At 37.8% G+C, this 16,172-nt stretch overlaps 1 protein-coding gene across 1 annotated transcript in view; it reads right to left on the bottom strand.

The window, feature by feature from the left end:
- Window positions 1–12,936: 12,936 nt before the first annotated feature.
- The window catches only part of LOC103040857 (chondroitin sulfate proteoglycan 4-like), a 29,619-nt gene continuing 26,383 nt past the window's right edge, over window positions 12,937–16,172 (bottom strand). The window contains exon 10 of the mRNA XM_022680966.2: window positions 12,937–15,995. Within this exon, the coding sequence (XP_022536687.2) occupies window positions 13,885–15,995 (2,111 nt within the window). The 3' untranslated portion in view covers window positions 12,937–13,884. The remainder of the gene's footprint in view (window positions 15,996–16,172) is intronic.

Raw genomic sequence — 16,172 nt, 5'->3', positions numbered from 1 at the left:
GCTTTTATCTCTGGAGATACATGTTTTTTATTGGACACCAACTGTAAAATAATGCAGCAAGAAGTTCAATGTTGTAACTCATGGAACCCACCACATACCACCCCCTCAACTCCATCAATTTTATTTTATTTTTATGATACACAGATCTATAATGGTAAATGTTAGCGTTGGTTTCTCTTCACCAGGTCACATTTTAGAAAAGTAAAATACTGTCTATTAATTCATTACTAGTTTTGACCAAGATTGAGATTTCAGAGAAAGCGCAGCTACAAATATAACCATATAAAACACATTTCAGTTAAATAAACTTAAGATGAGTAAGGACATGTACATTTAATAAAATATTGTCAAATATAAAGGATAGGTATATCTGTTCTAGTGTTAAAGATATACTGCTGAACATGTTCCAGTCTGGTTGTATTGTACTGTTAACAACTAGTAGTTGTCGTTAACTAGTTGTCCTGTAGTCATTTATAATATCTTTTAAAACGCATTTTAAGTTGGTCTGACTACATTTTTTAGAGTATACAGCGAAAATACAGGCCTGATGCATACATTTAACCCTCCTGTTAACACCAATGGTGCTACGCTGCATGTTTAATTATCCGACTAATGTCTAAAACAAAACAAAAAAAAACACTACAAGCAGTGTGAATATTTCATTATTAACTCCATTACTAATTACATTACATTACATTGCATTTGGCAGACGCTTTTGTCCAAAGCGTCTTGTTTTGTTACAATAGTAACAATAGTAAAGTACAAAGTAATAGGAATTAAGATAAACCATTTTTAGACAGGGCTTAAAGGAGGTCGAAGGGAAATAAAGGGATAGAGAAGTGAAGGAGGGGAAAAAGGAAATGAGGTTAGAAGTAGTTAGTGTGTTAGAGGTGTTAGGAGAGTAAGTGCTCTTTGAAGAGCTCTGTCTTCAGGAGTTTATTAAAGATAGTGAGAGATTCTCCTGATCTGGTAGTAGAAGGTAGTTTGTTCCACCATTGGGGAACTCTGTATGAGAACAGTCTGGATTGCTTTGTGTGAATGTTTGTTTGGTAAAGCGTGTCGACGTTCATTGGAGGAGCGCAGCGGCCGGGAGGTGGCGTCAGCCTTCAGGAGTGATCAGTGCAGGTAGGAAGGAGCTGTTTTGTCATCACCTTGAAGGCGATTGTAAGAGCTTTGTATTTGATGCGAGCAGCAACTGGTAGCAAGTGGAGCTCAATGAGCAGCGGGGTGACATGTGCCTGTTTTGGCTGGTTGAAGACCAGACGCTTTGTTGCATTCTGGATCATTTGGAGTGGTTTTACTACACAGTTTGCAGGGCATTGCAGCAGTTGAGGCGTGAGATGACGACTGCTTGTAACAGGAGTTGGGTGGCCAGTTGCGTCAGAAACGGTCTAGTTTTTCTGATGTTATAAAGAGCGAAGTGGCAGGATCAAGCAACTGAGGCCACATGGTGCGTGAAGGAGAGCTGGTCATCAACCATAACACCCAGGTTCCTACCAACCTTTGTCGGTGAGAGAGAGAGAGTCGATGCTTATAGAGAAGTTGTGTTGAAAAGATGGTTTTGCTGTTGCTGTTGTAATTATTCTATTAATATTTAGTGTGATGGTGTTTCATACCTCTAACAGGTGATGCTTCAATTAGGATAATTCACTAGTTTTTTATAAAAAACAAATATTTGTTCATATTTGTTTAATGCTTCACTACTTTTCAAGATATAAAACACAAGAGTTTTTGTTTTAGGTCGCAAATATGTGTAATGAACCATTTTCATATTATATGTTGATTACACTAATTAATTAAGGCAAGCAAAAGAAGTTTCAAACTGAAAAAATACTTTTAACTACTTTTCCCATATTTTCCAACTTAATTATGGGTCGATTTGACCCAGAACATTAATGAAGGTTAATGGAATTTGAGCTTTTAGTTGGAATTAGCTTTTAGTTACAGATTCAGATTCAGTTTCTGCTATGCTGCTCAGGATAAATAATATTATAACCCAACTTTAAGTGTTAAATTTACACTTTAAATACTGTAAGTGAGGTCAGAGGCGGGCTTATTATCAGCACGAAGCCCATAACCTTTCCCCTGATAAACCCTGCACCTTTATTGCCTGGCAGATTTTCTCTTATTGTGCTTTTGGTTTGGACTTTAACCAGCTGACATTTCTGACACCAGCTGCCAACTACAGTCTACAGCCTACAGTCTACAGCCTAGACTCCACCGGGCCTTTCTTTCCAATTACCCTCTAAATTTCCTGAGGTATTTTAATACAGATTTATGAATTCCGGGATGTGTTTTAGATTTGGCGTTCCTGATTTATTAGACGTTATTTTTTTCCTGTGCATGCTCCGATATCACATTTCCTTGTTACAGAGCTTTGTCTAGCGCACGGCGAGAAATGGGCCTGCGTCTGTTTCAGATTAAGACTTCGTAAAGGAAAATGACGAGAGAGAGAGAGCGAGAGAGAGCGAGGAGAAAGACGAGAGAGTGAAGCGTGACCTAGAAAACACGGGCCGAACCCTCGTTATCTAGAGGACATTCCACCCTGGCCTGGATCACTGGATCACTCGCGGCTCCTCGGCTCAGTTTACCCCCTTCTTTCATTATTCAGATAAGATTCTCTTTACTCTGATACGACCTACAGGCTTTCTTTACAGAGCGGGAACAAACTCTCAAACCAAATCAGAGGCTAAATGCCTGTTTCTCTGTATAAACACCAGTGGTGTGCAGTTAATATAGTGGGTACCCCTTCTGCAACACCCCACCCCCACCGACCTACACATTCACAGATGAATATTACTATAATCTACAAAAATCTACAAGAGTTGGACAATGAAACTGAAACACCTGGTTTTAGAGCACAATAATTTATTGTGGTGACGGACAGTTCTGGTGAAAACAGGAGAGTTGAGGTGCATATTGAATTCTGCCGTGATTTGGGCAGCCGTGGTTTCATGTTTTTTGGATACAATCCGGGTTAGCACCCGAACATCCCTTTCATACAGCTTCCTCTTACAGCGCATTGCAATTACCCTACTAATTGAACCTTCACACTCTGCTCTAACTGGTGCAATGTGCAATTAATGAATATTGGCCACCAGGCTGCTCCAATTTAGCCATGAAACCTCCCACACTAAAATGACAGGTGTTTCAGTTTCAACCCCTGTACATATTTTCTGTCTTGATGTAGTTATATGAACTTAAAACACATTAACAGCCCACAAATACAACAGCTACAAACTACAAAAGTACCATTTAAAACAGACAACAATCAATGCTTAAGTACAGCCATTCAACAAAGAGCACTCATTTGTATATCTATAGTAACGTTACGCCAGAGCCGTGACCAAGACAGCAAGTCTTTGTGATGCATCAAGTGCCACGGTATCCAGGGTAATGTCAGCATACCACCAAGAAGCACCAACCACATCCAACAGGATTAACTGTGGACGCTGTAAGAGGAAGTTGTCTGAAAGGGATGTTCGGGTGCTAATCCGGATTGTATCCAAAAAACATAAAACCACGGCTGAACAAATCACGGCAGAATACAATGTGCACCTCAACTCTCTTGTTTCCACCAGAACTGTCCGTCACCACAATAAATTATTGTGGTCTAAAACCAGGTGTATCAGTCTCATTGTCCAACCCCTGTAGTTTCACATTGAAGGGCAGCCTTTAAAAAAACTTTTTAATTAAGGCACAATATCTTTTTCATTTACAGTCGCAATTCTATATTGTTAAGCTAATTATCGAGTTCATCCAGCATAAGCTCTGTTTTACCACTAACCAATGCGATTGTAGCTTCTTCCTCAGAACGCTGCTGAGAAGGGGTTAGACAGTTGTGGCCCTGCCCCTGTAGTGAAAATCATGGATCTGATTGGTTAGATTTTATTACTACGACTTTGCTAATACGATTCATTACTAAACCCTTCAAAAAATCTCAGTAGGAGGGTCATGCAGACACGTGGGGGCAAAAGCCATTTTAAGAAGCACTTTTGATTGGTTAGAACTACTGTCAGTCAGATAGCAGTCCTATAGCAACTGAAAAACGCAGACTAATGCTTTGAATAAGTCGCTGTTTTTTATTTTAGTTATTTAAGTTTATAAAATATATGCTTTCGCTTCCTAAGTAAATATTTTGTAATGATTTACATGCACCTATTGTCACCCCTTCCTGAAGGTTTAGAAGGACCTTCATGCTTCCCTCTGCTGATAACAACTTTTATGGAGATGCAGGATTTCATTTTCCAGCAGGACTTGGCACACTGCCCACACTGTGTACCCAAAGTACCTATTGGTCTTATATAGTATTCTTAATTTATATAACTGATTTTTTTTATTTTTTTTGGAAGCCATAATCAATCATTAAAAAATAATAGAAATTACCGCTTAAAAAAGAGTTTCACATTTTGAACTAAATTACTGAAATAAAGTAACTTTTCAGTGATATTAAATTTTTTTGAGATGCAGTAGTATTTATGTGTTAGACTACATTAGACAGTCTGGTTAATTCTAAGGGGAGAAATCAAGAAATTGGGTATTTAAAAAAGCATAGTTCTGTGTTAGATACTATATGAATGACTAAATACAGTAAAGGGTGAACTCTGTTAATGAGTTAAATCTGCTCTGTACTGAAATATAAACAGTATGGTTTGAATTAGAACTGCCGGTTATGAATATATGGAACGTTTTGTGGTTTAGATCTCGGAAAGTAAAACCAGATTCCACTTCTGATCTAGTGCTGAGGTTGAAGACCACCCACGTCTCTCCTTATCTCCCAGAAACGGGGGAAATATGGTCACCAGGAGCTCAAAGTAACACATGGATACTTTCCAAATGACCTACATTCATTCACTCATTCATTCATGCATTTATGCAGGAAAGGCTTTCTATTAGATTGTGCAATCTTATAGCATTGCTGTGAGGATTTGATTGCATTCAGCAAAACAAACGATACTTGCCAATTGACCTAGTTTCTGAAATACTCACTCCTTAAAGGATTTTAAATGAATTTTGCTAATTAGACAAAAAAGAAAAGATCATATATCTGTCAAGATTCAAGATTCAAGATTTAAAGATTTAAAGATTTTATTGTCATGTGCACTGTAAGAAAGAAGTTTCCTCGTACAATAAAAGTCTTTCTTTGCTCCTCGCCAAGTATACCGCATAAAGATAAAAGTAGAAAATATACAAAAAATGAAAGAAATAAACAAACTAAATATAAATATTAAATTGGTGTTAAATTTACATCCAGGATGGAAATATATACATGGAAACAGTAATGTGTTTTGGATATTATTTACAAGTAAGTACATGATTATCTACAGCAGTGGAATATGAAAAAAAGTGCAAAAAGGTCAGTAGTGCAATTATAACATTTTTGCAGTAAATAAAGATTCAATAGATTTAATCAGATTTAACTGTCTATCGCCAGTTATATAACTTACAAAATTTTTTACATACACTATATAGACTATGTGGTTCAAAAGTATTGGGACAGTCTATTTCTTCCAAATTTAAGGTTATTAAACATGAGTTTCTCATGCATCTGTTGGAGTAACTGTCTCTACTGTCCAGGTAAAGCTAGATTTATACTAAATTGTAGAGCACAGCATTGCTGTGAGGATTTGATTGCATTTAGCAACTAAAGCTATACTTTTCAAATGATCTACATTCTAAAATACACACTTTGAAAGAATTTGAAAGAAATTTTATTAATTAGATAACATTAAAAAAAATATTAGACATTTTGAAAAAATGACTGATTCAAATTGGACTGATTATAGAAGTATCCTACAGCTCACATATGCTGGGATATTACAAGTTAGTGAGTTTATCCAGATTTTTTTTTTGTAGCTTAACCCTGTGATTTACGTACACTACATTAACAACCTGCTCCTTCATTTTTTATTCCAAAATCAAAATTACTGACAGTAACTATCTCTACTGTCCAAAAAAGACTAGATTTATACTTGATATAGTTTAGCGCACAGCATTGCTGTGAGCATTATCAAAAAGCTACAACCCACTCATTAGGATTCCCCCTTTCACTAGTGATGCACCAATGCTCCTCCGACACATGTAAAGTCAGACTCCGAGCTGCTGAATAACATCACAGTGCTAACACTCGGAGGAAAAAAGCGCAGCGACTCGGTTCTGATACATCAGCTCACAGACGCAGCCTTGTGCTGATCCGCATCACCCTAAGAGTGATGAGGGGAAAGAGAGAGCGCCATCTACTGTACTGTACCCACCCAGAGAGAGCAAAGACTAATTGTACTCTCTCGGGGCTCAGGCAGCTGATGGCAAGCTGCATGACCGGGATTCGAATCAGCAATCTCCAAATCATAGTGGCAGTTCTTTAGACTGCTGGACCACTCAGAGCCCGTCTTCCTTAAAAGGATTTTGAAGGAATATTGGTCATTTGATTTCAAAAAGAAGATCAGATCTCAGGAAATAGATTCAGATTGGACTGGTAATTGAAGTACCCTACAGCTAACATATTTCTTCATTAATTAAGAGTACTAGCAAAATAATTTCTCATGTTTTTGTTGGAGTAACTGTTTATACACTATCCAGAAAAAAACTAGATTTATACTTGATGCATTTTAGAGCACAGAATTGCTGTGAGGATTTTACACAGTTATCCAGCTCAAAGTAGCTCTACACCTCCTTGCTAGAATCCAGAGAGCCCTGACATTTAAAACGAGGCATCAATAACTTAAAAAGTGCACAAGAAGCTTCTTAAAAAACAATGTTTACATCCCATTACACTAGAGTCAGCTCCGAGCACCATCTATCTATCTATCTATCTATCTATCTATCTATCTATCTATCTATTGTTGGAGTAACTGTTTCTACACTATCCAGAAAAAAAAACTAGATTTATACTAGATGCATTTTAGAGCACAGAATTGCTGTGAGGATTTGATTGCATTCAGCAACAGAAACTTATTTTACAAATGAAGAAAAAGACCAACTAGTCCCCCAGGTAAACACGCACTGTGTTGGGGAATAGAATAGCAGCAGAAAACACTCCTTAAAGACTCATGCAGCGCATAATAACTCTCAACCAGACAATAGCTGTGCTGGTCTGAGGGCAGGAACTGGTCAGTAGGTTTCCATACCTACTGGGTGCCAGCGGCTGAGCTGCTACTCACAGTGCAGCTGAATTATTTATAAGAGCTAATGCTCGCCTTTCTTTCCACACACACACACACACATTAACACACACACATACAGAGAGAGAGAGAGAGAGAGAGAGAGAGAGAGAGAGAGAGACTAACACTCAACCACTGAAGAATTTAAGAATTAAGCACCACACCTCTCATGTTCTTGCCAAAAATACCAGAACCGTTGGTCATCAGATGATCCAATGATCCAGAAAAGCGTTTGTTGAAAAAATTGGAAATTTCGTCTTAAATGGGTCCAAGCATAGTTTCACACACTGCAGCCTGAAGCGTATTTTTTTACTGTGGAAAATAATGGCTGGCAGGTTTTGTTGGGCAGAGTGATGGACTTTCTGGACCCTTTAAATGCCATGAAGCTAGAACTGTGTCATACAGGCCAAACATGTGGAGGTAGACACATGGAGATATTTAACACAAAGTTTGTTAAAGTAAAACTCTGGTGTAAATTGGACTTTTGTTTAATTAAAACTTGATAAAAAAAAGTACTTACCTTTGATAAATAGCACACCTCCGCTCTCCCACAGCGTTCAGAGATCCAGCAATTTTAACAGTTTGTCCAAACACCCTTCAGACTGGGAGATACGGGGCATAATTTACCCTGATAAATCACTTTTTACATCGTTATCCAGCTCAAAGTAGCTCCACACCTCCTTGCTAGAATCAGGAGAGCCCTGACATTTAAAACAAGCCATTAATAACTTAAAAAAGTGTACAAGAAGCTTATTAAAAACCTCTGTTTACATCCCATAAAACTAGATTCAGCTCAGAGCGCCACCATTACTGTACTGATAATGTCATAGATAGCTAGAGCTATAGGATGTAAACAGTGGTTTTTAAGAAGCTTCTTGTAATTGGGGCTCCTTGCCAGAACTGCTACACCCCCCACCCCCGACCCAACTTTGGATAAGCGGTGGGCGATAGATGGATGGATGGCTGGATAGATGGATGGAGGTTCGGCAACGGTAAACAAACAACAGAATAGTCAAATAAAATAGTCAAAAAGTGAGCAGTAACAATAGGAAACAAAAGAAAAACATGCTTACTAGAGGACAGAAAATAGGGAGGTATATATACAAACACAGACAGGTGTGAGCAATTAGAAGCTTGGAGAGCGTGAACACCGTAGCATCACATAATCAGCAGAATCAGTGATCTATCTATCTATCTATCTATCTATCTATCTATCTATCTATCTATCTATCTATCTATCTATCTATCTATCTATCTATCTATCTATCTATCTATCTATCTATCTATCTATCTATCTATCTATCTATCTATCTATCTATCTATCTATCTATCTATCTATCTATCTATAGTACACACACACACAGTCCTGGAAAAAAATTCCTTTGGGATAAATTTTTTAAAAATAGATAAAGAAAGAAAGAAATAAGGAACAATTAGAGTGTTTATAAATAATTCACACATTTTTAAGCAACAATTTAATTGATTTTCTTTATTAAAAACACGTTTATGAAAACTGCTATTATTACAAATTGCACAGATTGAATTCTATGAATTACTATTATTATTGTTATCACCCAGACCCATCCACTCACTAAAACTTTAGAGTTACTATCACACAAATTCATACTGCATACATCACATACTTCATAAATAAGTATAATTTTACTGCACAAATCAGGTTTCCCTGTATTTAATTTCACACAAATTCATAATTCAATACCCTCAGTGGTATAATTCAGATGAAGTGCTTTTATAAATTACATTATAATTTCATTTATATCGTTTTTAATTCAAGTCAGTATAAACTCATCCTTTATTACACTGTAAGAGATGAATTATAGCAGGTGACTATTATTAATCTGTGGGATGTTGAGGCTGGATTAAAGGGCAGGGAGGTGACCAGCACTCTAACACTGCAAAACCAAGTATATAAATAGATTTTTAAACAGTCTAAAAACAGTCTAACGTTGGTTTCAGTTCCTGAGTCTAATCTGCACCTGCAGTCCTCAGACTACTGTAACAGTAAAACAACAAAAAATACACTTTCATATTTTTCACACATATCGCTGATGTCAAGTAAAATCCTTGTCATCACATTTTTGTGGTTTAAAATCAATAATTTAATTTAAATTGGAACTGGGAACAATATACATTTCTGGGAAAAAATGAAGAGAGCACTTCAGTTTCTGAATCAGTTTCTCTGATTTTGCTATATATATGTTTATGTTTGAGTAAAATGAACATTGTTGTTTTATTCTATAAACTACAGACAACATTTCTCCCAAATTCCAAATAAAAATATTGTCTTTTAGAGCATTTATTTACAGAAAATGTGAAATGGCTGAAATAACAAAAAAAAAAAAGAGCTTTCAAAAGAGCTTTCAGACCTCAAATAATGCAAAGAAAACAAGTTCATATTCATAAAGTTTTAAGAGTTCAGAAATCAATATTTGGTGAAATAACCCTGTTTTTTTATCACAGTTTTCATGCATCTTGGCATCATGTTCTCCTCCACCAGTCTTACATACTGCTTTTGGATAACTTTATGCTGCTTTACTTCTTTCGTTTATTTACAGTAAGCTTAGAAATTCCAGGTTTCCAATAAGGCTGGGTGCAGCAGCATTAGCAGCTAACCATCGCAACATTAGCAGGATGTAAACGCTACCCAACAGAGCTACACTGAGGAACCCTGAGTGTTCTGGTAAGCCAGGGAGATATCAGCTAGCGGTTTGTTTTCTTATGTGGCTTTTTTAACACGGTAAACATGCAGACTACAGTCCAATATACTCAATGTGAAAGAGCTAGCGCTGTGGTTAACAGACTGTTGTTTTTGGGAAAATTAAAGAATTGTAAGTGTGCAAATTACGGTAATGTAAAAAAATCACAAAATGTCCACAATCACATTTTGTACCTCTGCGTCTCAGTCTGGTCAACAATATATATATATAAAGTCGCTCAATTAAAACATTAATACATGATTTGCAGCTGAAACTGATTTAATATTTCACCTAAAGAAATGGTCTCTGACGATTAACTGTTGACTCTTGTCAGGGTTTTAATCAGTCAGTGGAGCACCTATGTTTTCCACCACCAAAATATATAGAAACACACCAGTTATTTACCTGAACACACCTCACTTACAGCAGACAACCACGCCCATCAGATTAGATTTATTCCTAAACTCTGACACTATTTTAACAGTGCAGGCGCAAGATGTGAAAATAGACTGCTGACGGGGTGTAAGATAGCAACGAGCATCACATCGCACCTTGCACAAGGTGTACGATAGAGACCAAGAGTTTTTTAATGGACGTAATTTAAACTAAACAACCATATTTAATAACAAATGATACATTTCCATGAATAGTCTGGCTATATTTTGAAATATAAACAGGCAACAAGGTACAGTGAAATACATCAGAGCAAAATAGACACTGCATAGAGCTGCATCCCAGTTGCATAAGGAGTAACGCTACATTAGTAGAGTTTAGTAGTGCAGGTTTGAAAAGTAGTACATTGTGGGGAAATTTAGTAGATCTGAACCACACTTTAAAACCAACTAGTTCTGTATGTGTGTCATGGTGATTTGATAGGTATGCACTGAATATTCAGCAACTAGAATATGTAGCTGCAAAAAAAAAAACAGAAAACAAAAAATGCATTTTCAGTCTTTGGCCGAATAAGTGAAAAGACAAAACAATTTATACCGAACAATGACTAATATATTTTAAGTCAAATTGTTTTTGTTGGTATGTTTCTGGGATGTTAAAATGTGTTCAAATGTGAAAGTGTTCACCAAAGGTGGAATAATTAATTAAAAATATTGTAATTAAGTAAAAGTACCTTTAGTTTGCCAAAATTCTAGTTAAGTAAAAGTAAAAGTACCCATCTAAAAATCTACTCGAGTAAAAGTAAAAAAAGTTTTCAATTTAAAATGTAATTTGAGTAAAAGTTACATAGTTACTTTTAATTATTTGATAAATCATACAATTATAAAAATATAAATCATAAATTAAATAATTTTTAATGAACTATTATTCCGCATAATAATTTGGACCTTTCAGGCAGTATTTGTTCAGACCACCCCATAAAACATTTTTTTAAAAACAAGTGGCATAAGTTTCTATGATCCATTTTTTTTATTTTCTGTTAAAATGTTATGGTCATATAGGTGACTATAAACTGTATTTTTATTGTTTTCCAGTTCTTTTTTTTACTTGCCATTGCTATGCTTTAACTGCTATTTACATGTTTGTTTAATGTTTCCAATAAAAAAATTAAGAAATCATCATTAAAAACATGAAATCATACAAAAAAAAACTGTTGGTCAGCACATGTGCAGTGCCGTAAAGAAGCACATATCGATAAGTAGCATAACTTTTTTAAAAACTACTTTAAAAATTACAAATTACTCATAAAATCTACTCAATTACAGTAACATGAGTAAATTAAATTCGTTACGTTCCACCTCTGGTGTTCACTTAACTTATAGTGTTAGGTAATGTATATTTTATGTTAAGATGCATTTAGGATTTTTTATTCATGCATTGGCAAAAAGTGACAAAATTAATGAACTGATTAATAAACCTGCAAAAAAATGCATTCAATGTTGACTTTCATGTATATTTTATTCTATACTTCATTCTCAAGAACCTGTTAGTATTAATGTGCAATTGGGGCGCGTCTTTATCTGGCAGGAATTTATGTATCCAATGCGAAGACATTATCTTAACCCTGGTTTGCCTCCACTAGCTGATCCGTGTACTGTTACAGTACTGTTCCAAAACACTGCAGTAACACAAGCTGAGTGATCATAAACGGCAATAAACTGCAGCTGTGCAACACTTTTCAAACATACTTGGCTCAAATACTTTGGGTGTAACAGTGAGAATATTTGGCGATTAATTTCAGCATTGAAAAAAAGCCAAACCCTCTCCAGGCCTGAACTGAATGCCAGAAACCCTGTTGGTTAGCAAACACTTCTACTCACAGGGGGGCGTTAAGAGACACTCATAATAATTCTGCCTAATTTCACAACCCAACGCAGAATATCAGGTTTTACACTTTGTACAGGGTCCTGATTCAGCTGTCACACTGTAAAAAATGATGAGTAAAATTTACTTAAAAAAGGTTTCGCAACTTTTTTTTGCTTTTTTTTTTATTTAATTAATAAAATAAATTTAAGCAACTTCAACTTGGTTTCAAGACTTAAATGTTACACAGAGTAAATAAGTGAACTGAACTTCAGTCAATCCTTTCTTTTAGTAAACTTTACTTCATTTATGAATACAATATAACCTAATTACAATTACTTCATTTATACAATATTATTATAATTTTTTTTAGTTAAAACACACATTTAAATATTTACATAATCTCAAAGATTTATTTTGTATACAGACCAAGTCTCATTGTCTCAACACATGGATGGCATGTAATACATTATTTTTAGTTTACTAGTATAAAGAATGTATTACATGCCGTCCATGTGTTGAGACAGTGTAATATGTGTGTTTTAACTAAAAATATTTACATTTCAGCAATTATAATATATTATGTATCATAAACTATTTGAGTAATATTGTATAAATGAAGTAACTGTAACTAGGTAGTATTGTTTGCAGAAATGAAGTAAAGTTTACTAAAAGAAAGGATTGACTGAAGTTCAGTTCACTTATTTACTCTATGTAACATTTAGTTAATTGTTACATTGAAGTTGAAGTTGAGTTGAAGTTAATTAAATTTACATGAAATTAAATTTACTTTTAAAAAAAAAGCAAATGCAGAAAGTTGCAAAAGTTTTTTTCATAATTTTTTTCAGTGCAGAGGGCTTGTGATTCGGTCTGAACGTTGGAGTGGATGGAGAACCCTGGTGAGTCCCATCTCGAGTCATCATGGCTCTTTTCCACCAAAAGAACTCTGGTTCTTGAACCAGTTCTGTGGAAACAAACCTACGTTTCCACCAGTTTTAATGGAAATCGTCAACATCAACAGAGGGCGCTGCACAAAGCGACGGTGAACAAAAATGGTCACGGTTCGCACTGAAGAACCAAGTATTCGACTGTGAATAATAGTTACTGGTTCTAGAACCTACTTTTGTTGGTTGTAAACGTGGCAAACGGTTCAAAATTAGGTTTGCAAACCAGAACATTTGAAACAAAGTACTGATCTGGTATGAGGTTTGGGTTGCCAGGTTGGCTCCGTTGAGTCCCATCTCAGCTCAACATGGGAGTCCACCAGGTACACCAAGGCAGCATTGTTTGTGCACTGCCTCTAGAACATGGTTAATGGGGCATCTCAAAGTAAGTGGGGTCACCACAAATGAAGGGACCAGTGTAAAATAGGCTTTTGTTGTAGTAAAACATGATAAAAAGTACTTACTTTTGATGTCACACCTCAATTCTCCGACAGCGTTCAGAGATGTTATTTTCAGTTCAGTTTCGGCCGTAATGGCAGAAAAAGCGATTTATCAGGGTAAATTATGCCCTGTGTCGCCCAGTCTGAAGGGTGTTTGGACAAACTGTTAAAATTTCTGGATCTCGGAACGCTGTGGGAGAACGGAGGTGTGCTATTCATTAAAGATAAGAACTTTTTATCATGTTTCACTACAACAAAAGTTCATTTTACACTGGAGTTCTCCTTTAAGCTTCTGTTGGACGCTCTCCAGAGTCTTCCGGTAGATCTGAGATCATTGGAGGTTCATCCCTCACTCAGAATACTTGTGTCAAACCCAGTACTGATTGTGTCTGAGCGTTGGCGTGCCAGGTGGGACCCGGTGAATCCCATCATGACCCATCATGGGAGTCCAGGTGCAGAGAAGCAGTGGAGAGTCCGTAGGTGCAATAGCTGGCACTAATGCAGCATTGTGCACTGCCTCTAGAACTGGGTTTATGGGGCATCTCGGAGTTAGTGGCGTCACCACGACTGAGGGGACGGTTAGGCTTCTTTCAGATGGACCCATATAAGGGCTGTGTGGCAGAATGTCCTCTCCAGAGCTTTCCGGTAGATCTGGGATCATCGCAGGCTGGGCTCGCTTCTCTCTTCTGTGCCTGAAGACCAGAATAAGAACAACCAGGATGACGATGAGAAGCAAGCAGGCCAGGAAGGGCAGGATGATGAGCAGGGGGTCGGAGGCAGGTCTTGGCAGGGACTCCACCCAGACTGGAGTGTTCTTCAGGGACTCGTCTTGCTTTCCCAAAGAGGATTTGGGTGCGGTAGATACCGGGGACCGTACTCGAGTGTGATTCCCAAAGCGATGATGTCTCGACCTCGTCTTTGCGGGGATTCGATGTGGTCGTGTGGTTGGATGTGTGTGCGATGGATGGTTCATTGGGGACACTGGATTGGTGGTTCTGTTGATTGAAGGATGTCTGGTCGGTTGCATCGGAGGTTCTACGATGACATGTTTTCCTGTCTTCGGATCGTACGGTAAGACGAGGAAAGAGAACTCTCCTCTGGCAGGTTGGACATTCGTTGCCTTTAAGAGGAACACAAACGAGTCATGAAGTACACTAGCGGTTATGTTTCTTCTGACTGCTGTTGCATTGTCATGTCTAGATACGGTCAAGTTGATGTGTTCCTCAATGGCAACCCTGCCTTGTTCGATGTCCGTAAAGGAGAACGATTCCACAGATTTTGAGGAACCACCCAAGCCATAGGTTGCTTTGACTAGCTTTCCATATTTTGGAGGGATGAGAATTTCGAAGACTGGATCGCTGGCGCTGATGGAAGCAAGCTCTGTGGCATCCAGAACATCCTTCCTTAGCTTCACAGGGACACCTTCTGCAATCCAGACATGTTCGCCGAGGTGGATCAACGGCCTGACCGTGATGTTGACTACCTGGTTGGTCAGGTTGCTTTCAGAGGTAAGAAGAGCCAACTCAAAGCTATCCTGAGATGAGGACAAATCAGTCATGTGATAAGACACCCTTCCCAACCGAAGGTCTTCATGATCAAAGCATATAGCTGCCTCTTCCATGATCATGAGCCTACCGTGACTCGGTGGCGAAGTAAGGTGATACTTTATGGTGATGTTTTTCTTGTTGGTTACTGCCGCCAAGTGTTGAAGGGTCAGGGTGGTCGTAGTCTGCCCTTGCAGAAGAGATAGCCCAGTGTTGTTCACCACAGTGATGGTGACATTGTCGACTTCGAGGTTGAAGAGTTTGTAGAGTGGATGGTGGAAACCATCGGTTACGCTTAGGTAGAATATTCCTGAGGTTGGATGCCCATCTTGAACAAAGTAAACTCTTCTTTCGTTCACATCCGCTTGGGTAAAAGTGACCGTAGACTCGTTTAGCCTTCCTGTCAAGGCCAAGAAGCCATTGTTGGGTTTGTTGATTACAGTATAGTGAATGTCCTCGGGTGGAGTGTCCAGGTCCTCCACTAGAAGGTTCTCAGGTCTCAAAGCTACCGTGTCTCCTTTGATGACCCTCAGACCAGGAGCTTGGGTCTTGAAAAAGGGAGGCTGGTCGTTTACAGGAGTCACCGAGATGTGGAACGTCTCAGAGACCAAAAGATCTGCGTCTTTTGGTCTTTGAGTAGGTTTCCCTTTGGGATTCAACCACACATCAAATCCGAAGTTGTCCCAGGTTGTCTCAGAGTCATCGTGGACGTATGTGATGCCAAATTTGTTGAGGATGAACTGGGAGAAGTTGGGTTTCTCACGAGTTAGGTTCCTCTCTCCTACGACGATTGTGCCGTAGCGCGGTGGCGTGGTGACACCGTACCAGATCTCGTACGAGTGGCGTTCTTCTTCGGGAAGCTTTCCCAAAAGGTTCGAGGCATCCAGTCTTGACTTATCTATCGTAACTCGACTGCCTTCAGCCACAACAGCACCTGACAGTAAAAAAAAAACAAGATACAGGAAAAATTAGATTTGGAAATTGCACAAACAGAACCTTCAGTGTTTTATGCAGCTGTGTATTACATACTTCACTGCCTTCCAAATACGCTCTGGTACACTTGATTACATTAGTATATAATGACGACATTATAATAACACAGCCTGACGTG

The sequence above is a fragment of the Astyanax mexicanus genome, chromosome 20, assembly GCF_023375975.1.
Source record: "Astyanax mexicanus isolate ESR-SI-001 chromosome 20, AstMex3_surface, whole genome shotgun sequence".
Taxonomy (NCBI): Eukaryota; Metazoa; Chordata; class Actinopteri; order Characiformes; family Acestrorhamphidae; genus Astyanax; species Astyanax mexicanus.
The sequence above is the reverse complement of the archived record's forward strand: the minus strand, read 5'-3'. Positions and strand labels throughout refer to the sequence as shown.